This window comes from Osmia lignaria, chromosome 2, assembly GCF_051020975.1.
Source record: "Osmia lignaria lignaria isolate PbOS001 chromosome 2, iyOsmLign1, whole genome shotgun sequence".
Lineage (NCBI taxonomy): Eukaryota > Metazoa > Arthropoda > Insecta > Hymenoptera > Megachilidae > Osmia > Osmia lignaria.
In genome coordinates this window covers 12935273-12960628 of record NC_135033.1, presented here as the reverse complement: position 1 = coordinate 12960628, position 25356 = coordinate 12935273, and the positions used below count along the sequence as shown (strand labels likewise).

The 25356-nt window shown below is 36.0% G+C and overlaps 1 protein-coding gene and 1 long non-coding RNA gene across 2 annotated transcripts; both read right to left on the bottom strand.

The window, feature by feature from the left end:
* Positions 1-2434: 2434 nt before the first annotated feature.
* Positions 2435-14332, bottom strand: LOC117608603 (uncharacterized). Its single transcript, XR_004582382.2, has 3 exons — positions 14198-14332; positions 2669-2789; positions 2435-2558 (listed from the first exon to the last, which is right to left on the bottom strand). It is a non-coding gene; the product is annotated as an uncharacterized LOC117608603 (long non-coding RNA).
* A 7771-nt stretch (positions 14333-22103) lies between these two features.
* Positions 22104-24970, bottom strand: LOC117608551 (uncharacterized). Its single transcript, XM_034333843.2, has 7 exons — positions 24788-24970; positions 24561-24683; positions 23810-23872; positions 23684-23746; positions 23535-23576; positions 23383-23457; positions 22104-22242 (listed from the first exon to the last, which is right to left on the bottom strand). The coding sequence occupies exons 1-7, from the start codon at positions 24848-24850 to the stop codon at positions 22168-22170; spliced, it is 504 nt and encodes a 167-aa protein (XP_034189734.1). The 5' UTR covers positions 24851-24970; the 3' UTR covers positions 22104-22167.
* Positions 24971-25356: the final 386 nt, after the last annotated feature.

Sequence of the window (25356 nt, the reverse complement as noted above, 5' to 3'; positions counted from 1 at the left end):
ACTTGATAAATGGAACAGATTACGTACCGCCAGCGAGAGAAAATAAAAGTCAAGAGAGGCACACTCACACGTACGGTAAAAATCATGTGCTATGAGCGACAGTTGTCGAAATAAAATTTTTTTCGATCAAAAACTCTTGTTGCATTTCATTCAGCACAACCCGATCTTTTTCTTATTTTTTTAATGCGACAGGAAAGAATAATTCATTAAAATATTAAGGGTTCTCTGAAGCCTAGGGAAAATGGCCAATGTGATAGATATTAAATAAAATGTTTCTTAGTAAATCACAAAAGAGTAAATCCTCTAAGCAAAAGAATTTTTTCTTTCTAAGAAAAGAATAATATGAGCGATGAATTCCTATGGAAATTTGTCCCACATATGGGTGACGGTCAACGTGTTACATAATGCTGTTTAGCTATTCTAATTTTTAATTTATGAACAATTTTTCGGCTCCAACAATCTCATCCATGACAATATAACTAGAGTTTACTGCATTTATTAAGATATCCGCTAGTATTTCATATTGCCCTTAATTCCCCTATATCAAAAATATAAAAAATAGTTTTTGCTAGTTTCCATAATGTGAAGAAATTATTTCTTCATTTCTTTTTCATTATTAAATAGATATGTATTTCCAAAAATCTTCACAGTATCAGTATTACTTTCAAATGAATAATTCAATCATAATCAAAAATGTAATTATTCCGTGATTAATGATGATTGAGTTAATTATGTTGTTTGATTACAACAGCTTCGATCATCTCTCTTATTCATTAATCTAGATTACTGACCTGATTTCATCTAATCATAATCAGATTACATTTCGTCCAGTTATAATGAACAGTTAATCAGAAAAATATCATTATCAAAGAGAGTTAAATGTACTTCCATACTTGTACAATAAGAGAGAAATGAAGACTGTGAATATTACAGAAAATATTACTACGAAATGGACACTATACCATATGTAAGCCATATGTAAGCTATATTATAATAATAATAATTGTTAATTAAGGATTGATATTTTTTGAGATATAGTTATTACATGATTACAAATTACATGATAAAATGGGAAATATATTGTAAGAAGGTGATAAATAAATTTAATATAGTACCATTCTTATTTAAAACATTCTTAAAATTTTATTTTCTAATTGTTTAATTCAATTTATCCCATAAGTATTTGATAGCACTTACAAGGGGAACTACCCAAAAATGTTGGGAACCAAGGATTTAAACCGTGGATCTTTAGATTGTGAATTGTATGTGTGAGTTTGTCATACTTCAGAATGTAAGAAGTAACTAACTGTAATTGTTAATATCTTTTAAACAATTAGCTGTCTTCCCACAAAACGGGGTATAGGCGTGTTCAGCTCGACGAGCTCTACAAGCTGGCAAAGTTTCATTAATAAGTGAGTGTAACACTTGGGTAGTTCTTTACTGAGCTATAGAAATAATATACCGATATTTAGACAATATTAAAATCTGAAAACTTTAGGTAGGCCTATAGTTTTGTAGAGAATTATATTTTTCAACCGTGTCAGGTTAAAATAAATCAAGTAAGAAGGTCCAAGTTTTATTTTCTCCTGGAACAGGTTCAATCAAGATCGTGTGAAAACAGAATTGAGTATGCCAGGGTGTTGTACTCTAGAAGACCCAAACACGTTAAAAACTTTCGAAACGCATTTTCATGCTCAAAGAGGCTCCCAAGGGTTCTCCAGTACCCGAAGCAATCTAAAACCGCTCAAAATTCTCCTTTGCAAGATCTCACGGCCCCGCAACCGACGCGACGCGACGCGACGCGACGCGACGCGACGAAACGAACAATTTCACGGTGATGCACCGTTTAAATCGCATCGCGACAATCGCCGTCTGCAAGCATTTAGTGATAAATCGTTGGAGCGCAATGCGAAACGTTTGACAGAGAGATTTAATATGGAGATTTCATACGGAAAAGGCTGATCTGCGTACGTGCTGTCGAGTACCAAGGAAAGTGACACGTTTTAAGGTCCATTCATACCTGTAGACGATGAAAATACTATTATAGGTACATACATAGATGGTGTATGTACACAAACCAATTTTTTAATATACTATATAGAAATCTGTAAAAAAAGGGACTATTGGTATCTACGGAAATTGAAAAGATCATTGTACTCGTAGATGTTTGTAATAATAGGCTAAATCCGTGATCCTAAAGCATTTAACTAATTTTATTAATTAATAAATATATTCGCTGTTAGATCATAGCAAACGTATTATTCTGAGCGAATAAATTCTTTGTTAAACCGCAGCGACATGCATATCTGGCCACGGTACTCCTCCGGTTAATGAAGATGTGAAGTCTGCCACGCAAAGTGTTTATCAGAGTGAATACTATTGAAAACTAACATGTGTCTGGCACGTTCTATACCTACATAGTACCTATTTAAAAGGGACAAACGCAGGCTCGTGACACCCGCGGAGAAGGGAAATCCCCTCATCCGTCATTACTGTAAGCGGCGTTTTATCAGCAGCAAGAGGGTTGCTCGACGTCAGATCGATCAGTCACATTGGGTCTAAGTGAGAAATTACGATGAATCACGTATGTCCCAGCGCTAGACAGCTGAATAAAAATCCAATTCCCAGGTATCTGTCGAGATGTCTTGTATATTACCAGTGTACTAACCTTTCGCCTATGCTTCTTCATTCGGACTATCACATGTATTGAATTATAACGTGTACGAGATGTTCTTCGGTTCATATCGACGTAACTAGGAGCTTCTGATATGGTGGGCCAGGTCTACAACCTGGAAGTTTAGAATATTAGAATACTGGAATATTAAAATTTTCAATTTTCGTATTTTATAGAATGTTTCAGTTTTAAAACCTTAGAATCTCAGGATCTTAAAATGGTGAGGGGCTAGTCCACGTTTCTTACATGTATAGGGGATGGGGCTATAGTACTCCTTTCAGAAACGTGTTAGACTTACTAGAGATAATAGAATATCACGGATAAGTGGAGCCGCGGTTAAGGGGATCTTTGACTATTCGTTTTATCATCCTCTAGATATGCGTACGCAGGTATAAAATACCAAGTATACAACAAATTTTCTCTCCGGAAATGAACGTTTCCAGCACTTTTGCAGTAAACACGTAGGAAATTTCCTGAAATCGAAAGCAATGTTGTCCGGATATCAATATCTTTTTTCCTCTTTTCTTTCTCTCTCTCTCTCTCTTTTTTTTTTTTTTTTTTTTTTTTTTTGCTATCGAAAATAGAATCACAGCGGACTAGTCGAACGAATAGAATGATACCAATCACGGTATTGTCGTGATAACGCAATTGTCCGTTTCGAAGTTTTCGAGTTCGACGCCCACCCTTTTGCTATTCTCGTCAGATGTTGCTAGCCAAAAACACGTATTTGCAGTATTGATTTAAATCGAGCATGTAATAGAATTTAATTGCTTTCGAGGCTTGCATCTGGCAGTGATAAGAAAATTTTGTAAAAGTTACTTTCTCCCTTACTTCTATAGTAGCGGAAATAATTTACCTAGATGCTCGATTTAAAATGAACACAGCATATAATAATTTTTTTTTGTTATTTCTTCTTTTGATATTGTTTGCTAACATACCGGAATATACATATGTATATCCTTTATTAGGATATATACTTTTTTTTATTTACTAATCATTTTAAATATAACATATTGAAACTATGTTATTGATAATGATACAAGTGAATAAAATTGGATAAAGTAGTGCAAAGAGTTAAAAAGAGAAATTAAAATAAGTTTATAAAATAATTATTTAATAATTTCCTGTCAGTTGCTTTCCTTTGAATTGCGTCAATCCAGACAACGAGACGCCTTTTGCGTGTAAAGAGTTAAAACGTCTCGAGTGCAAGGGCTTGATTTTCAAGGAAAATGATTTAGAAGATGCGTAGAATGGAAATGATGAATAATTTCTGCATTATTTGCCTGAAAGCGTCTGGCGTTGATACACAAGTATACCGTCCACACAATGCACCCTTTACATCCAAATACCTCGCGCAATGAAGAGATTAAAAAGGAAGTTTAAAAGCTTTAAACCTTTCCACCGCTGCGCTGTTGATGTCTATCTGCGCTTAAATTCACTTATGATGTACTATGAAATACTTTAGAGCGTTGTTGGTGATATTAGAAACTTTATCGTAAATTGTTTAGTATGGAAAGAAAGCTTGTTGAATTTCAATCATTCAAGTATTTTTTAATATAGGTTGATAATGAAATATTTAAAAAATCTAACAATAAGTAAGAAATAGAGTAAAAAGGGATTACTATTTTTTTTTCAAAATGATGAATTCAAATTCAAATTCAAATTCAAAGTCATCGGTTGATTTAAAATGAACTAATTAAAGATTTCTTGGGATAGTGTGTTTTGTAAAACTATAAAAATTTGTTAAAAACAAATTAAATAATAATATAAAGTTTTACATGAGAGACGAAATTTTATAGTTAAGAAGTTTCTTTTTTTCTTTTCATTCATAATTATGTAATCAACAATTGAAAAATTTGTTTGAAACTTCTTTTCTTTTAAAATTAGGTAGGTATAACTGAAACTCGAAAATGCGAAAGAGAACCGAAAAGTAGTAAAAACTGCGAACATAAGTACGTATATTGTCTAGAGAAGTATACCATTTGCAAAGAAAGGGCGATTGTGTGTATGGTGAAAGAAAGTTTTCATATAAATGCGGCTAATATACAGCTCCGAAAACTTGAACATAGCGTAGAAACGATCTGAAGAACCATTCGAAATGGTAAAAATGTTATTCAAGCAGGGAGAAGTGTTTACTATCGTGAATGGAATTGATATAAAATGAAATGTTTCTCACAGGAAAGGATAAAAGAATAAAAATAAGGATATTCATTTCCATCGTTTAAACCAAAGGTTTAATAACGAAAAATATTTATTATTGAAATACATATAGAGGAACTCGTTTGAGAAATAATTAAGAATTTTTCCAATTTTTAAACCTTATTAGCTGCTGTAAAATGATCAGTCCCTGAAATCATAGCAGAATTCAAGTTAAATAAGAAACAGCAAAGCACATTACATCAAGGCATGCCAGGATGTAAGTACGTTAATTCACGTCAGGTTAAATTATCACGCGAATTACTCCCCTAGTCGTACTCATGTCGCGAGACATCAATAAACGTAACAAGATGATTACACACTGTATACCTGGTGTCTCGCCAGTGAATAACACAACCGAATACGCTGATTTTTATCTGTAGAAACAAATGGAAAAAATGTAGAATGTATGATTTCGTTCAAAGATGTGTCATTTTCAAGAAAATTGGAAAATTGGAAAATTGGAAAATTGGAAAATTGGAAATGAACTGGAAAGGGGAATTATTAGAAAACTAAAAATAAAAAAAAGCATTAGAAGCTTTATAAAAATGTAGTTCTGGGTGGAACTACCTGTTAAAAAAAATTGTGAATATTTACAAAACTCTGGATGATACGGAATAAAAATTTAATTCAAAATTACGGCTTTTCACGTCCCACATTTTGGTGGTAAAGAATACTTGTAAAGTTTTTAATTTTCTAAAACTGTTTGTAAATTGTAACTATAATTTGCCCATGTTTGAACGTGACTAATCAAATTTCACATATTTATTTTTCAACATATCAAGTTGTAAAAAAGAAGTGAAAAAGGGGTTTCATTTTTTAAGACCTCTGAAAATATCCTTTGGTTGCGAATGCTTTACGTTCCAGCCATTCCTCCCCATCGTCGCTATTATTATTCATTCGGCCCCCGTATCAAAGGAAAAGTAAATCTCAGCCTGTTCCACCCTCGAAAAATCTCAGCGAAGAAAAAATGGGGCTGCTTAAAGCTTCTAAAGCTTGAGACGGCTCCTCCGCCCACGTCCTCGCGGTTATATCTCCGATCCAATCCTGAGCTACACTGAACCTAAGCTGAAACACGACTTGACCGTCACGACTTTGCGTCCTCTCTTTTTCTACCCCTCAAGGCTTGTCCTTCCTTTTTTTTTCATCCCCACGTCGACCTTCCAATCTTTCTAAGCCACGGTGCCCTTGCCTTCGTTAATGAAGCAGACACCAATTGACTTCCTACCTGTTCTCTTTCTCTTTTTACACTTTAGGAGTCTGTTCCGTTATCGGGGTCAGAAATTAACCAATTTCTTGAAATGTTTTTCAAGGTGCTTATTTGGACACGTTTTATTCTTTCAACCCCTCCTTTTTTTAACGTCAAGAGATCGTTTTAAAGAATTTTGAAAATTTTGAAAATTTTGAAAATTTTGACAACTCTATAGTATTTGGATGAAATATTCATTAATTTGCAAGAAATTTTAGCGAGATAGTCTCTCCCTAAGATATTTGTTCAACCATAATACTATTTTGTAAAGAATAACAAGGTTTATAACATTTAACTTTTAGGTATAAACATACACAATGCAATTTAATGAAACAAAATTGACACCTTGATATCTTCAGTAAAACTAAACAATAAGAAACATGAGCTATTTCATTGTATTCTTGCTCGTTGCTTCGATCGCCTGGTTTCTCATTCCATGCCGGAGGGCTTGCAATCGAGCCTCGGCCCTAGTAATTTCTGTCTCGTGGATGGACTCTCGAGGCGCGTTAGTGCTCGAACCAGGAAAAAAGTGATCCGCGTTTACGCGCTCGCACACGCACCGGTCTTCTTCGAGCGGCCTCGAGATGCTAGCAAACACACCTGCCTCGGCAACCTGTGCATGCATTCCAGCCTGGCGCAAATAACCGATGCACACACGTGGATACAAGAACAAATAGAGATACTATAGAGTTGCGGAAGTTGGCTGGGCTGATACCACGGATGCGACGCGACGCGACGCGACGCGTCATTCTTCAGCTGGAAAATGCGAATTCAGCCACGGCCTGAAAATTCACATCGAGGCCTCATAATGCACCCGACTGCTATCACCGACGAGCTGACAACTATCTCGATTTCCCTACCATTTTTTTCCACTCCTTTCCCCTCTGTATTTTTTTTTTGCCACCGCGTTCGCTCTTCCTTCACCCTGCCGCATGGGTACTTGTTCTGTACTTTTTTCTTTGTTCCAGAAAGTATTCCGTTGTTGCTGATGCAACGGGTGTTTCGACACTCCCGTTTCAGAAATACGAAACTTTAATGCACCAGCAATATTTTCGTTATTTTCATTAGGAAATTCTTGATAATATAATTAATAAAAAAAAATAATTATACGATTTTTCATTTCATACATCGAGTCTCTTTTTTCATTTTTCATTTTTCATTTTTCATTTTTCCTCCTGTTGCCCGGAACGAATCATGATCAATTCTTTTAGCACGAGAAGATTGTGCCGTTCTGTTTTATTGCAGCCGTTAATGGCGTTCTCGAGCGATAGCCGGCTTTCTGCAAACATTGAAATAAGCGAAACAAGGTAATTACAAACTTTTCCACTAGCTTCTGCTAAATTTCTCTCCGAGCACTTGGCGAAGATAATCGAAGCTCGTTGAGAATGCAGTTATTCGCCGAGTACAAGTATCCATCGATGGAACGGAAAATAAAGATGCGCTAATCTAATTTCCAGCACGACACGCTAACTTTTCTAATAGTTTGTAATTCAATTGAAACGATAATATGGTTACAGTTTTTCTACAAGGTGTCCAATGTAACGTTTTTTTAAACGCTTCTAGCAGCCTCTTCTTTTAAATAGCACTGTGTCACCTTTTTTGTCACCAACAAAATATTCTTTTAATGTACCTACTAATAAGATTTCTTATGATGAAAAAAGAAAACAGTAGGTAATTTTCGTATTTTCATAGAACGCATATATGTATAATAATTAATATAATTAATAAATTCATCGCTGTTTATAAAATCGTACGCTTATGTATGATTCTATAAATTCTCGTTTACAGCGTTCAGAGGGATTGAACCACCCCTTCTCTATTCTGATCAATATTTATACAACGCGCTATGAATACGAAATCAGATTTCAACCTAGTGTCCTCTTGTCTAAAATTCATTGGACTTTATGTTTTTGAAAAAAGAATCGCCGCTACTTTTGAAACTCTGAAAACCATCTTCAGATGAAATGGTGCAAGTCGCGACAATAATAGGTACGAGCTACTCACTGTCCGAGGATAAAATATAAAAGTTGTTGCCCGCTTGTTACAACTCAGTTCTGATTTTTAGCGAGCAAAAAATTCATTTCCCTCGACCCATTGAACCCCGGATTCAAAGAAGTTCGAGAATGTCGATATAAACGCGTGAACGGTTTTCAAGCGTGGGGAGGATGGTGAAATAGCCGCGAATTTCACGTCTTTCTAAAAGACTATTCAGGGATACACCGTGACACCTTAATCATGCTGGCCAGCAATGAATTCTCAAACGACGTGGGTGAGCGTGTCTGAATTTCTAAAGGAGAAACTTTCTTTATCATTGTTGCTCTTCGAATAGCTTCCTTTCTAGTCTGGTTTCTATCAAATAAATATTATATGTGATTGGTCATAATTACACGTTTCTCTCAGAATTATCCCTTAATATGATAATCATTGTAGATATTAAAGAAAATACTCATAATTAGTCAAACACAACTGAAAACTAATTAGAACCAACTCTAGTGGTATATACATACTATACATATAAGGATGAAGGTGTTGTGACGTGTTAAAAGAATAGAGAATCACCTTGAAATCTATTTTACACTTTTTCATATTACAAAGTTAAAGTTAGAGAAAAAATGAAGGGTAAAAAAGGATTTTTTATCAAGAAAAACAGCTTTGAATATTCAAAGGACTAAATAGAAAAAAGTTTCTTCTTCCAATTAGGAGACTAGGTGGTTTTGTCATAAAATGATTGAAACTAATTATAATATAGTTGACAATAGTTCGCAAGTAAGTATGTACCTCGCGCTTCACATTAAATTCCCGTAACTGATTAAAATTGTTGAGTTACGTTATGAAAGTTGTTCGTTGCAAGATGCTATCAAGTGTCTTATGTTCTGACAAGCAGAAAGTCGATTTGTTAAACCAGTTGAACTGCTTCTTCTTCCAACCAGTTAACGCTTAATTTTAAATCACGTAGAATTTTCGATTACACCCTCTATCGGAGGAAGATCGTAGGAAGATCGTAGGAAGATCATGGTCCTATCGGATCTGTTTGACGCAAACTTTTCTCCCTTGAAAACTCGTTTCTAGCGGGTCGTCTATTTTTCATCGCGAAAAATGGGCTTCCTTGCTTTCGAACGAGTTTTTATAAGTTTCATACGCGCGGCCGTTACGCGTTATTCCGCGTTCATACGTAAGTACCGTGTCTTCCTTATACATATAATACTATGTATGTAGGTATATTCTATTTACGACGCACCTTCTCGAACCGTTTAAAAGTTGTACGAGACCCTCCGCTTCCATTTAGCCGGTACCGGTTACGAGGATTCTCGTCGCGAGAACGCATCGTGGGAATCTGGAAATAATTCCAGGATCACTTATCTCAGCGAAGGGAAGCGAAGGGTTTATCCTAGCATAGCGCGTCTGGAATCGATTTTCTTCTCCTTCGAATATTTTGTCCCGGGATACGTGCTTCTTTATTTTTGCCCAATCTCGGATTTAACGGATGAAACGGTCGCTCGGACGATTGAAAAGTCCCGTTCTATCGGTGATCAGCTTTATTCTCGGGAAACTTAAAATATCTCAACAGTTTCAAAGGACAGAGTGGAAGAGTGTAAATGGCATCAAGCCGATAAACCGCAACCAAATGGAGTTAGAAGGGTCAGTTGACTCCCTATCAAGAAACCGTTGTTGGAAGAAAACGAAAATGAAGAAACTTAATCTTAATATTACCACGATAATCAATATAATTGCTGGTGTGTAACTAGGTAAGGCCTATTCAAAAATTCTGAAATTCTTTCATTCGAACCCATCATCGTCTCTTAAATTCTTAAAATCCAGTTGAAAAACTTTTCAATGGAAACACTATGGGAAAGAATAATCGTGTTTGTTATTAACGATGAAATTTAGCAGTTTCGTGAAATATAGAGAGTGACAAATGGTGCGTGAAATTGAAAGTAAAGGGTAAAAAATGGAAGAGGAACATAGCAAGAAATTTTTCTTTGTCACTTTTCATTCAGAATTTTATCTCATTGTATTTTCAAGCATCATTCTAGTTTATTTTAAAACTTTCATCTTGTATTAGCGAAATTTTTGAAATTAAAATATCATCTTGTTCATTTATGTTCATCCTGTGTAATCACATAAAGTACATTTCATCGTTGATTATAAATTAAAATACAACCGTGACGAATCCCAACAATGTTAATTACATCGCTCCCTTTATTTTTATCCCTCTAGTGATATTCGGTTGATTTAATGTCATAGATGGATAAATTTATATTTCATATAAAGAGATTAACTTATATACCATTTCACCTCAACATGTACAATTGGACGCTATTTTGTTCGCCACTGAATTCATTAATTTCCAAACTAAATATTGTTATAAAAAAAAGATCAAAAACTGTGGTTATGTGGTTGTGTGGTTAACATCGTATCGGAGAATAGCGTTCACTCGTGATTGATAGAAAATATGTACTTGCAAAGATATGATAAATAATTGCTTTAATATTTTTCCTCGTTTTTAAAATTACTCAATCAAATTGATTATGCTTAAAACTGTATCATTGTGTGCATTGCTTATTAAATTAAAAAATAAGCTTAAAACGGCATTTCAGTAAATTGATATTGATATCGATAGAAATATTCAGGTGATGAAAATTTTTGGTTTTTCAACTGATTGATTTTCTGTCGTTCCTTTCTAAAGCTACCGAAATATTCCTGATGGATTAGCAAAAGGAAGAAATCAGGAAAAGAGTCACGCTCCTAGGACTCTGAACAATCTACTTACACGGATTTCTTTAGTGGGGCGTTACTTTAATGCAATCATGCTTTCTTTCGTGCAACTTTAGCTTCTTAGGAAGTTAATTTTCTTCGCTTGCGACTCGTTCATTCCGTAAAGACTCGAATGAATGAACAAAAGAAACTTCCATTCATTACGATCTATTTATTCAGAATAGGAAATTTAATTATTTTTATAACATCAAAATTAATGTTTCTGCGTTGCTAACTCGAATGAATTTACCGAGTTCAAAATAATAACAACATTGAATTTCTAACTTTTGGATTTTTAGTTGAAATATAATTGGTAGTGGAAAGGGTTAACGTATTCAATTCACCTTTAGAAGTTATACTCACATGTTTTAAAATATCCTATCCTATACATTCAACTATATTATCTTAAAAGAACGAAATATTTACAGAAAGTGCGCTTATAATCCGTATAGACGGCTAATAAAGTTGTGATATTCAAAACGACAGGGAACTTTCAGGACGACCTAATACAGTAGAACCCCGTTTATATGAAGCTGTCTGGGGACAAGTATGTTCATATAACCAGTTCATATATGTATGTATAAAGAGCCGAAAGGAAAAACGATCATAGACAAAAAGTAAAATTTTCACCATTTGAAAAACAAATACTGTAGTGTAGATACATGATTCAAACTTTATAATAATATTATTCTTTATTATATAATAGCTTTCTTCTCATAGCCTGAATTTTGTAAATATTATGGATTGTATTCACTTTTTTTTATAAAAAACTAATTATATATTTAAAAAATTTTAAAAATTTTTAAAACATGTTATCATAAGGATAGAAAGAAATAAGATATTTTAAAGTTAATCACCTTGTATTCATAAGATTTTTCATTCGCGGGAAATAAGTGGCTGACTATGAGATTGTAATTGTGAAGGAATCGTGACATCTGTAGACGTCATAGCCCGGCACGCGGAAGGTGATAAGTGGCTAGCAGAAAGAGAGAGAGGAAGGACGAAAAATTTCATTTTAAAGTTCGCCAGGACGGAAGCATTCCTGTAAATTAAACTTTAATCAAAAACTTCCGCTCTCTCGGCCTCTGTTGCGCTCTTGCGGTGAACCTTGCTTTCTCCAAATCTGTTGCGTTGCAAGAAAAAATAAAATGATCCTCTCTGACGCGGTGTAGTATTCAGAAGGAATATATGAAATTGACGAGACGTATTAGTCAACGGCATTAGGCACGTTTTTAAACAAATTACTAACCCCTTAGAGAGACAACGGGGGATTTTCGTTTGATCCGCCTGACCCCACTCTTACTAAGTACTTTGAAGTCATCGTCACCGTTTAAGAAAAATCTACCCTAAAACTTAAAAAACTAACAACTTTGACGATTACTAGGAACGTCTATTTGAGTAACAATACGAGATCCTATTCTCGATATCGTAGAATTACTAATAGAGGATCACAATAACTTTGGTTAACTTGGGTTCCATGCTGAGCAAACACCACGTACCATCTGTGTAAGCTTGATGGTATATTCCCTCAAGCTCACCATCCAAGACATCCGCAACAACTTTCTTGCAAGTCCTCGCTCAACTATCATCTATGTAGAGTCAAACACTAAGAAGATAGGATATGTCTGTCAAACAATAATATATCTATCCATATCTATCTATTTATTATTTTTCTCTACATAAGAAAGCGTTGCGTTGTGAGGATTGTAACCACTGCTCCTTCTAATGTTAATTGATCACGATTGCTTATGAATTTGAAGGTTCGTATCTCTCGATCGAAATTTATCAAACTAACGTTGTATTAAATTACTAGCAGCCTAACTTACGGAATATTCTGATTGAAATCCGTAAAGGGACAGTACACAAATTTCACTTTGGTCCATTGTTTGCTGCAACTGACAACCAGCCGCCACTTTGTATGCAGAACACTAACCCAAGCTTTGTGAAGTCATTTTCATCAAACTTCAAGCTTCAAGCTTCAAATTGATCCGGCAAAGTATTATTTTACGCTGTTTTTCAATTACCAAATCATGTTTGCTTTTTAGATTTCAAGATTAACCGCACTTGTCATGCAACAATCTAATATTTATCTAGGGTACTGGTTCAATATTTGCCAATGAATTAGTGCCAAATTGGAAATGTACATAATATGTATATAATATCTGATTTTATATGAAATATCTTTTTTATATGAAAAAGATTTTTCCAATTGAACTAGTTGAAAAATAATTCTTAATCAATCACGGTACCCTTTCCTTCATCAAACATAAATGCCTAAAAACTATTTCCATTTCAATGAAATCTATCGAAAATCTGTGACTCGTCGATTGGAGAATTCTTTTCTTTCCCTTTTTCTGCCCAAGCTATTTGCTCTCGCTCACTATTCCTTCGTTTTCTGTATTTTATTAATCATTCCAACAGAACATTGTACGTGTCACCCCATTCTGACGAACTTTGAAACAGGAGAAAATAGGTGCGTCGCGTCGCGTCGCGTCGCGTCGCGTCGGTCCTTTAACGGATGAAAATTGAATCACCACGTTTCGAACGCAACCAGTCAATTTCTAAGCGACTGGATGGGATGCTCGATTAGTCAGTGGAAATCTCGCCAATCCTTCCGTTTCAGGTTATGTCTCGAATCAATAAAAGAAAAACGTGGAACGGTGTTTCTCCCGCGAAACACTGAAATCGAAAGATTGAACGCTGACGCGCGACAAGGCTTCGTAACTTCCTGATTGATGAATGCTCGAGATACCCGATCGAATTTGCTGATGCGAGCTCTAATGCACCTGCTTCGTTATTACTTGCTCGTGGGAGAATCTGATTTGCATTTTAATATTGTATATTACATCGAAAATATTCACCATTTATACAATACTCTTTACACACGGCAATCAACAAGTTGAAACTTTCTCCGAATAATATATTTTCAAATTTGTACTTGACTTTCCCTTTCGCTGATGCCGGTTCGTAAATGTTCGTAAATGTTCGTAAATGTTCGTAAAGAAGAAAGAATCAGAGACGGTTGCTGGCGAGAAGGGTTACCATCGCTAAAGGGCTCACGTGTTGGAGGGAGCGTTACGTAGGTTAATGCGAACGTATGAATTACTGTCACGTAGCGGGAAGGTTTTCTGAACGGGATGCGTAATTTGTACCGGTGCCTGCAGCGTCGTGAGATGAATAAATCATCCGACACTTATCACAGGGAAACTTTCATACGTACGACGCGACGGGGCTGTATCCCTCTAACATATCTACCGCCCTGTGTGCACTGGACCCGTTTGCTTTTACCCTCGCCATCGTCACCTTTTCATATATGTACATACCTTTCTCTTTTACTTCCAAGTCGTCCAAGATTTCATTTATATCATACATTCAGACACCGAGACGTTTAGGCAAGGTTAGCTAAGGCAGTGACGACAGACGCCATAAAGGAAAAGGGGGTGCATTATTCCCGCTTTCATAAAGTACCTACTCAAATCAATTGTTTCCAACGCAAATTAATGCGGCTCGGGACTAGTTAGGTTTGATGAGGATTCTTGTCTCATGTTTTTTATAACTTGATTGGTTTACTCACTGACTAGATTACAAATGTGCACGCGAGGCGTCGCGTGTCGATAGATATGTCAGGTGTCCTATTGTGATTTGATGCGAGTTTATCATCCGTCAATCGGTTCACGTAGCTATCTATGTATGTATGTACAATGTATGTACTTCGTAATGCGACCGTTGTTTTACCCTCGTCGTTCTACCGTGGTACCGTGGTATAGAAAATAAGCCAATACATTCTCAGAATGTACTGCACCTATCAAATTTTTAAAGCTTTTTACAGCTTTTTCAAATTTCTCTGTATATCATAATTACTTTTCTACCAAATTTTCTTGAAACTTTTCCTTAATTCTACATTTTTTACTTCCATTCCTTAATGCAACATCTGAACTTTGCATACAAGGAATAGAATTTCTTCTTTGACTACGATAATACATGTAGGATCGCGTGATACCTTAAAATGTTAAGCTCCTATGGGGAGAAATACCCAGCCACGATACAACCATGAATCAGATTTAAGTCGAACGCGGAAACTGCAAACAAACGCGAGTAGGAATCCCAACGACGATAGATTTCGTGCATCCATCGAGATCGTAATCCCGTGGATCGCGAAATCACCGTGGAAACCTTTCTCCCTAGGTATCATTGTTAGTTTACGAGCGTTCAGGGCCGATGTTCGGTCCCTCTTCGACGAACTTCCTTCGAACCGATGCGCGATGAGAAAGTGAAACGGCGAACGTCCACCGCACGTGTGGCGCACGATACTTCGTGACACGCGTAAATCACGTCCTCCAGGGGAGTTTCGCGAGTTTCGAGTGTCTTGCCAACCCGAAATCGCCGATATACAATGTATGTAAGTGGAGGAGTGTTCGATCGTGCTGGTGGTGGTGGCGTGTACAGAAACACGGATCCGAACGTACGGATAGGAGGAGGGAAACAGAAGGGTGTTAGGCTGCTTTCAGACCTGCATTTCTTGGCCCATAATATGTGACCCATTGTAGAAAAATAAAATAAAAAGTGTAGTAAACAGTGAAATGTACACTGCTGAAAAAGGGAGACCAGTCAAAATTACCACCTCGAATATCTTTCCTCAAACTGTAGGAGTTAGAGAAAAAAATTGTCAAATAAAAATTATTAATAAAAACAAGATTGTGATAATTAATTCACAGAGGGTTAAGACAACAGTATAGTACTTGGACCCTAAATACTAAAACCAAATTGATGTATACCATTTCAGTGTGTTACGGGCTTTAGGCATAGGAAGGAAGGAAGGAAGGAAGGAAGGAAGGAAGGAAGGAAGGAAGGAAGGAAGGAACGAAGGAAGAAGAAAAAGAAGGAAAAAAAAAGAAAACGTGCAGCACACGTGTGGCCCATTCGTTTTGAATGTTCCCCTCTGCCAACGGGACCAGTTGGGGGAGCTAGGAAAAAACGGTGGCACACGGAGGGTAGTCACGCTTTAGGGGCATTTTTCAGCAGCCGCTTGTCGGCTAGCGTGTCCCAGCGTCCCTTCGTCCCTTCGTCCCTTTGCCACCCTCCTTTCCCATCTCTGGGAAAGCTCGATGGCTGCGTAGACGCCTGGCGTTACTGCAGCCCTCGTTGTTGATGGAGCAGACTTAACGGATCGATTTTCTTTTCAACAGTCTCTACGATATTACAACGGCATTTTTCTGTTCTTTGTTTCGAACGAAACATTTGTCACGACCAACTGACCGATCCTATCCGATCCTATCCGATCCTATCCGATCCTATCCGATCCGATCCTATCCGAACCGACTGAAGGAAGGACGGTAATGATTGTACGTTGAATCGAACTTTGATTACTTTTCAAGCTAACAGATTTGCAAGACAGTTATGTTGGAATCTTGGCGAAGATTTTTCAGCTTTTTATTAGCTAAAAGAATTGATAAATAAAAATTTATTTCTTAATTTTTTCTTTTCATTTTCATTTTTGGACTAAGATTTTAAGGACTTGTCTAGGTGAAATTAATGTTTGCTTTTTCTATTAGTTTTATTATCCATTTAGGACTGTAAATTTATCTGAAAGTTTATATGTCACGACGACGTCTTTCCATTTTCTATGTATGTATGTCCAAGCTACTCAAAATTCTTGTCTTCGCTCACAGCGAAGGTCGTAAATACGATCACGTCCCCTTTCTTTTTCTGAAATATCGTCGGTTGAGTATGAAACAAAGATAAATTTTCCATTTTTTATGGCTCGTTTAGGAGATTCTTGCCCAGTGCGTTCTTTGCAATTTAATTTGTACAAAGTTCTTGAATCGTATCGACGATGCTCATCTTGCTTGCTGCTAGTTTTACGCGTTTATTTTTCCACACTTTACAAGCTCGAAACTTGGAGCTTCGTTTCTTTCTGATTACGACGTGCTTACACTTTTAAACTATCTTTTCTTTAAACACGTCGTTCACCCTTCTATTTTTTCCTCGCTTTCCATCGACTTTCCTTTTGTTTTTCTTTCAATTTAATTAGTTCATTAGCTAACCTTAATGTTGGATTTATCCAGGCTTGAACAGAAAAAATTAATGATCTGATTAATTACTTCGAAGGCTGCGTGATTTATAGACAAATTTTTTTCAACTCTCTTTCAATGTTGATAATCAGAAATTATTTTTTGAAAACACTGTACATATAATGGTAGAATAATTTCTCTTGAATAAATGTACGATCGTACAGGATATATGAAATGTTGGACGTTATATCACATTTATCGCGACAAACGTCAAATTTTATATACGAAATGCCATTTATTTTTCACTAGCAAGCTCTTCAACGAAAGGTTGAATTATTGAGAGCACACCTGACTTTACGTATTTATGGAAACGCTTCGACGAGAACAGAAATTTTTTCTTTCAAGATTTCTTGAATAATTTAACCATTCTTACCGTCCCTCTATTCTTACCGTATTTCGTTCGTACTAATTCCTAATAGTTTAGACTTTAGACCTTAGTTTCGTGTGGAACAAATCTAAGTCATTAATTTTATTTATTTAAAAATTATTCTAATTTAATTTAATTAATTCTAAAGTTTTATTAATTTTCTATCCACCATGTTTGTACCATGTTGAAATAATAATAGTTATATATTATAATCGGCCTATATAAAGTATTAAATTATAAGTAAAAAAATACCACGTAGCAAATAACCATCACAAGTCACCCCTTATCAATGCTGTCAATTTTTCATGTGTCCATCATCTTTTATTCATCGAGGAAACGTCATTTCTCCTATTAATCAATGCGTTTTCGTTTCCTTGTACATATTAATATACGGGAGGGAAAGAAAGCGAGTGTCAACTCCTACCTATATACATCATGGAATAGAGAGCTGGTCAATTTGCACAATTCATACATATATATATCTCATCATTTTTCATAACTCATTTTTCTACATACATATAATACTTTCCATTAACGTCTATGTAGATTTTTAAAAATAATTATAAAAATAGGTTCAATTGTAACTGACAATGAGTAAGGAGAGAAGAAAAATGGTTCGAGAGAAGAAGCACTTTTCTCCCTCCACAGAGTAGGGGCTGTGTTTCGAAGAGAAACGAGAGGAAGTTTTAAGTTCACAATCGATCAGATGTTACCGTTTAATCCTTAATTAAGGATCGTACACACGGTGCTTTCAGGCGAAAAAGTCATCGTAATTGTTCATCTCTGAGGATCCGTTACATGTTCCGTTAGCTCGGGCAATTAGTCACGCGATATGCATGTGCATAAATTAAATAAATTAATCGGACCGTTCGATGAACGGGTGGGATTGGCAATTAAGGTGGCTAATTAAGCTTCAAGTTAATGAATTTTACTGTAAATCTTCATCGTACTATGGGGCTGAGACATTTAAGACAGGCCAGCTGAATAACTGAAAATATTTTTTCTGATAGAGAAGGTACTTGGAGTTCTTTTTAGAATTAAAAATAGCTATTTGTTGTAAGACACAATGAATTAATTATAATTATTAGCCTAATACCAACGCTATTCAAAATTTATCTACTTTTTATTTCGTTAATCACTTAGATTGATAAAATTAGATTGTTTAAAATTTGTAGTTACTGTACATTTTAAATCTTTTTCTCCAAATTTTACCTTGCCCTGGATTTTGGGACAATTATTAAAACCATTAATAATTTTAAATAAGAGAAATATGTAACATATTTCTGCCACGTTACTTTCAAAGTATTACGGTATATTCTAATTATGACATACGCGCAAAAATGAATAATGAAATTTTGCAAAATGTGCAAGTTAAATCTGTTATAGGCTAGAGTTAGAATCAAAGCTTTGATTAAAACAGTTGACCAATTTAAAAATTCTGTTAATTATATCGAAATATGCTATATGGGTATGAATTTCACTGGGTGGGCAATGGGTTCCTTCGCAATTAATAAATAATAATAATAAATTATTATTTAGAAATGCAAAACATACAATACGTAGTGGTAACTGGCTGGTTTCAAAGTTCCTACATATAATATCAGCTGTTAGGCAACAGGAAGATAGGGGAAGAGGAAACATAGAAAATATTATGGGGTATGGGGTATGGGGTATGGGGTATGGGGTAGTAATACATAATAATCCGAGATGGGCTCGACTTATTTCTCAGCCGAGCGAAATAATCTTCTTATCGTTAGCCCGAGATATCGCACTGTCTTTTTGCCTCGGTTGAGAGACAGAAAAGGTACGAAAACGGCGGCCAAAAACGGAAGAACGGAAGAACGAACTGGAAGAAAGCGGATAAAAAGGAAGTAAGTAGAAGCAACAAAAAGGGGAGAAAAGAAAGACAAAGAAGTAGAGAACGCGTTTGCATTTTCTTTATACCGGGATGCATATTACCGTTGTTGGCCCCGATAGTCTCTTCGATCGAAACGAAAATACGTGTAGGTATAATGTATAGGGTGTCGTGTAATCGTAAGTCAAAAGTAAGTGAAATAAAAATTTCAGATAATCGATATTGAAGGCTCGTTTGATATTGTATGTTCACTGGTTCGATACCTTATTGGATCTGAACATAACACCGACAATTACCTACCACTTGGTCATGGGTTTAATATTGTATTTATACGCACCAAAGAAGCCTTTATAATCGATTTTCTGAATGAAACATTTTCTTACTTATTTTCTCATGCTGGATCGACCTAACCAGTTAGGTGGTGTACCCTAATATACATAAAAATAAGTGGAAAGTATGGAAGAAAATTGCCTCGTACAAGTTACATTTTCGAGAAAATCGATTTTCAAAACTGTTTCGGATTCTGTTCATATTTATTATTCAAGGTACCTATACAATAAGGAAACAAAAGCACTTTGTTCCTAAACATTACAACTGACGTATTACAAACAATGAATCTTTTCATAGCTTTCAAATTTTTGTTTTTCATTTTTACAAATTTTTACATTAATATTTTCAATTCGTGCCTACCTACATATATGTATTTGTTACGATTGAGATTCTTTTAATCCTTTGCGAAGGAAATCCTTTAAATCTGTTTTTAATCCTTCACGAACGATTACATACCGAGGATGTTCCTGATACCTGACAGTTGATGTGAAATACGATATGCGGAAATAAATTTCCAATATTCTTTTTCATCTTAATCAGAAAACTGTGCATTTCAATTCCAAGAATACGATAGAATGTATTATCAGTAAAATATTATTGAATTGAAAATGATCGTCAAATGTCGCTCTCACTTCGCTCTGTTATAAAAGCGGATCACTATTAATTATAATTATTTATTATATTGATACGATAGACTATTGCAAAACTAATCTAAAATAATTTTATCAATAATATTTAAATCTCCGATAAGCTACGCTATCAAAGCACAAAAGCTTGAAAAAAACTGCTGCAGTATAACTCTATGATCTCCATTGAATATTGATGAGGATACAATATCCGAAAGCTTCTGCAATTGAGCAATTGAGCAATTGAGCAATTGAGCAATTGCACGAGGACATTTTAATAATTTTCATAAAAACTGTTTCATTTAAAAATTGTAAAAATTGTAAAAATTGTAAAAATTGTATACGTTATGTAAGTTTTGGTCTCGATCGATCCAAAAAGTAGGAAAGTTTGGTCAATCGTGAGGCTAGAAAATATGAAAAAAATTCTGCTCTCACAACAGTGGTACGACGTCGGTATTATAATATGTAATTGAACCTTTTAACAGGGTTAAAGAGGAAAGGACATAAGAGAGTATTTATTAGGTAAATTTTTTATGAAGAAAATGTTTACGGCACAGTTTCGTTCGAGTTGTTTCCTTATCGAGAATCGCTAGTTTTCATTTAATACGAACAGAAGAGCAGTTAAGCGACAGCGTGTATTAGGTAGTACTTATGTTAGGCAAAGTGTCGACCTCCATAAAAGCGAGATGCGTGCACGAGGCTGCCATGCCGGCTGTCACCGATCGATTTTTCGTATTTCCGTGTATCGATAGCCACGAGTCGCGCGGCAGCCCTCTCTGATAAGTGGATTATGAACGGGGATTTCGAGCGACAACGCGTTACGTTTGACGTAACGAGAATGGAGGAGAGTCGATGGCAAGGCGCATGTCGATGTTCAAGGCAGCCAATGGACTGGTTGAAATATTAAACGGGAGCAAAGACCCAGCACGTAGCCGTGGTTCAATTTCTGCGCCAGAGGCGACCAGCTCGAACGACGACCGAGGCGAACGGAACGGGCTGAATGAAAATAGACGACAACAGCCGAAGAAGGGGCTAGAGAGGGTGGGAACCGGGTGGACGCGACGCGACGCGACCCGACGGGGTGTTAGGATTTCGATGCCACTACCAGCGACATCTACATTCCGCGACTAGCTGCAGGGGTGGAAAAAGAATGAGTCGGCGCGGCGGGCGCATGCGCCCAACTGGAAATCTCGGCACCGATTCACCTTCGTATACATAGATATTTACATACATATGTTTAACCTAACGGATGCCGCTTTCTTACGGTTCATCTTGTTAGAAATAATTAGGAATGGCAGGGGTTGCCGAAGAAAATTCTGCACTTTTTATCAGGCCTCGCGGTGTCTATATAGGCTGACGAATAAACGAATGAGAAATTTTATTTATTCGTTACTAGTTGATAGTCGACTGTGGTCGAAATTGTCATGGGAGAGAGAATGAGGGACCGACCACAGGGTATTATTTGAATTCAGTTCGACCAGATTATTCGGTTTGATTAATCAACACAGAACGATGGTGTCTCAAAAGATAGCCGGGCCCGACCGGGGAGTTATAGTTATGCACACAGGGACAGTCCTGAGTTATTGCTGTCGCGTTACCGTGCCTCTGTTGTTCCATTGTTTCTATTATTACACACGTCAAACACGCGAATGAATTATACGGCCTGGTAAACGCACAACTTGATTCGCGGGGCTAACGACGTGTATGGTATGTACATACTTACATACTTACATACTTAAATACTTACATACACGGTCTGTTCGTGTTGAGACGATTTAAAGAAATTTAGAGTTTTTTAACATCTTCATCGCCTTGCCGTAATTTTCATCGAATAATTACAGAAACAGCGTTTTCTCAATCATGAGAAAAACGAAAGGTATTAAAGTGAAAAGTGAAAGAAAGTAGTGCAAAATTAAAGAATTTCCTCCTTCGTAACAGGAAAACTTTTAATGGTGCAGAAAATCGTAAAGTCATAAACGCGTACGAAGTCGATGCAGTTTGCACGTTCTTTATTGGGCAAGTTTGTGTTTGGTTAATTACATTGTTACTTCGACACGGGGGAGTTAATGGGACGATAATACACTTTCGGTAATTTGCTCCGCCGCCATTCAGTCTGCGCCTGAAATAGGTGCGAATTCGTTTTAGAAACGTCCCTTTTAAATCTGAATTTCATTTTGATAATTTTACAGTTATTTTCCTTTTATTTGTAAGATTTTTTTTAAATAGAGTATAATTTTTTTTATAATGTTACGATACAAAAATTAATTGAAAAAATTAATTGAAAGTAACGTTAACTCGCGGTAAATCAGGACAAATACACGACTGTAAAGGGTTAAAAGTCGCGTGACAAGTTAACTTAGCGTTGGCAGGTGAAAAACGGAATTCATTGCGAGAAAGGAATCAGTCGCGGCTTGGAAAAAGCTTAGATTTTACGATGCGATAATCACGACACCGACGAGAAAGCCACGACTCGAAAATTAGATTAAAACAATTAAAAGCCAACCCCTTTAGCCGAAAGACGCGATTCTCATCTTGTTAATTAGGATGAACTCGCAGAAATTCACATAGTTACAGATATGTATGTATGTATGTATGTATGTATGTATGTACAGGGTGACCCAAGACAATATCTTTGAGATATTTTTTAACAATAAAACTCTCTTAAATTTCGAGAATTTTTAGCCAAATTATGTAAATGAGACATTCGTATTAGTTAAGGAGTACGTGACACAATGTATGTACAGTTGAAACTTTTCAACTTTTCAACTGTTGTGTATGTTATCGACTGTTTCTCTGCCCGTTGATTTTATCGACGATTTCGCTGAAAAGCTGTTAAATGGAGAAAAGCACATCGTAAACGAAACTCGTGACCAACAAAAGTTTCAGGTATTGGCTGAAAGACTAGTTTGATTCTATTTTTATGTCACCGAGTCTCATTAAGTAACAGTTTCCAGTAGTTCACTAAAGTTCAGAGTTTACTGACTGCAATATTAAATTTACTTTTAAAGCTCGTTAAACAATATTCTATTAGTTTTTCAATCATTTCAACACCGTATTCAATTAATTGGACTTTTGTTTAAAATTCGATAAATCTATAATTTGAAATTTCAATTTTGCAACCTGTTGGACGATTCGTTTTTCTACAATAATCATTAGAATAACTAAGAATAAGATGCTTTTTTAAATTCTAAATAAAATTATAGACTTAATAGAAAAGAGATAGAAGAAAATATTGAAAAAAAATTTTCAAACACCTTACCTCTGGCTTCAACAGCTTGTTTATACAATTGATTTTGCTGTTCAGTATTTCTAGCTCCAGATGTTCCTTACAGAGCTGTCGAAATAAAGAGTTTTAGCCGCGATATGTTAGTTCACCGCGACCGCGATGAAATATATTCGAAAAGCACCCACCATTTTCCTCGTCTTCTCTTGAAACACGTCGGTCTGTTGCAGCTGGAAATCAGAAAGTAATTTACCGTTTCCTGTAACCGTGTATTGTTAAGAAAGACTCGACCGGGTGAAACGTGTTTTCCAGCAAAATTACAAGGAAACAAACTTACGTGTTTATGAATACAATTGTACGCCGGTCTGATGTCCGTCACGCTTTTCTTCCGGGGGATTTTCTGTAAATTAAATGTAATTACTGTTACTTCGCGGTCATAGTTTATTTGTCATCGTAGCAGTACCTTTTTCGTTTCCTTGTACAACTCTAGGAAGTCCTTTTCGTCTGAGACGATCGTTTTGGTTACCTGCAATTTTCAACAATACTTGAAAATATTTTATAATTTATTTTAATAGGGAAAGAATTGATAGGTTAAACAAGGGTATGTATGTAACCTAAAGATAATATAAGAAAGTACATACTATATGTATAAACATGCGGAAAATTCGTATTTTTCTCGTGAAAACAATGATCCTACTACAGAATCTGGACGGGTCGCGAATCTTGGAGCTTAAAGGTTTTAAAGCTCAAGGTTCGAACCTGCAGGGTTCTAGGTGTTTTGAATCGTGATTGCAGCTTCCATAGTTTGCAGACTCAAAGTTTAACAATATTACCTTCAGGTAAATTCGTAAGAAATTCGCAAAACGACAACATTTATATATGTACATATTTTTTGCTAGAAATCCAACTGAAACAGATCCGTGCAGGATTCGAATTAACTTATCTCTCGTCAGTCAGCTAGTTTATTCCCGATAAAGAAAGTAAAAGAAGAAAAAAAGTGAACTGTGTTACAGCGAAACGAGGAAGGAGTAACATACATATTTTTCTTAACCTCTTTCCCCTGCACTCGTACCGGGATACCGGGATCCCTGGAGAATCAACGATTAACGAAGCAACGAAGCAACGAAGCAACGAAGCAACAAATTAAGAGGTAGGTTAACGCGAAGCAAGTCTGCAACGAGGCAGAAGTTTGAACAACTCCTTGTGAAACTCACCAGCAACGAGCAGAGTAGGATGATCAGTATCATCAGCCAGGTGATGAACGTAACGAAGCCGCAATGCGGACCCAAATTAAACGTCTGCCTGAGCTTCGCGTCACTGATCAGAATGTGATAGATCTGAAACGAGAGTATACATCGTTTTGACGCGGCAAATTTTTCCTTCTTTTTTTTTCTTTTCCGTATTCGTTTCATCGGGTAGAGAGGCACGTATTTCTACGGACCAGCCATCGAAAAGGATTACTGTTCCGGGACCTGTAATATCTGTACAGTCTCGCGTCGTCCATGGCACAGAGTTAACCTGATAATTCTTGATTGTCATCACGTGAATTTCACCGAACCGCGCGTGTCTAGAGAAATACTGACAGCTTCGGCGGATCGTTTCTGACAGAGAATGCTCGACGTGTTGCGTGTGGCGGCGAATGTTGAAATATCGAGGTTTTATATTCAACCAACTTCAGAATTTTATTTTCAAAACGAAAATCTACAGAAATCAACAAGATTCGTGTGAAAAAAGTTTTCATTTCTTGTCAACGTAATAAAAAAATGTCATTTCGAGAAAAACACATTTAAAATTTCATTGCTTCTTGCCTCAGGTGGTGTAATATTTTTCCTACATTTTCCATTAGTTTAAATTTTTCGCTAAAAAACTAAAGAGCAGGAGAGTTCTTTTGTTTATCCCTGTGGATGGTGTAATACTGAACAAAACCTGTTTGAAATACGTTGAGAAATACAGATGCCAGGTGTCAGCGTGACGTTTATTTTCCCTGGTAAAAAATCTTGATCAATGGAC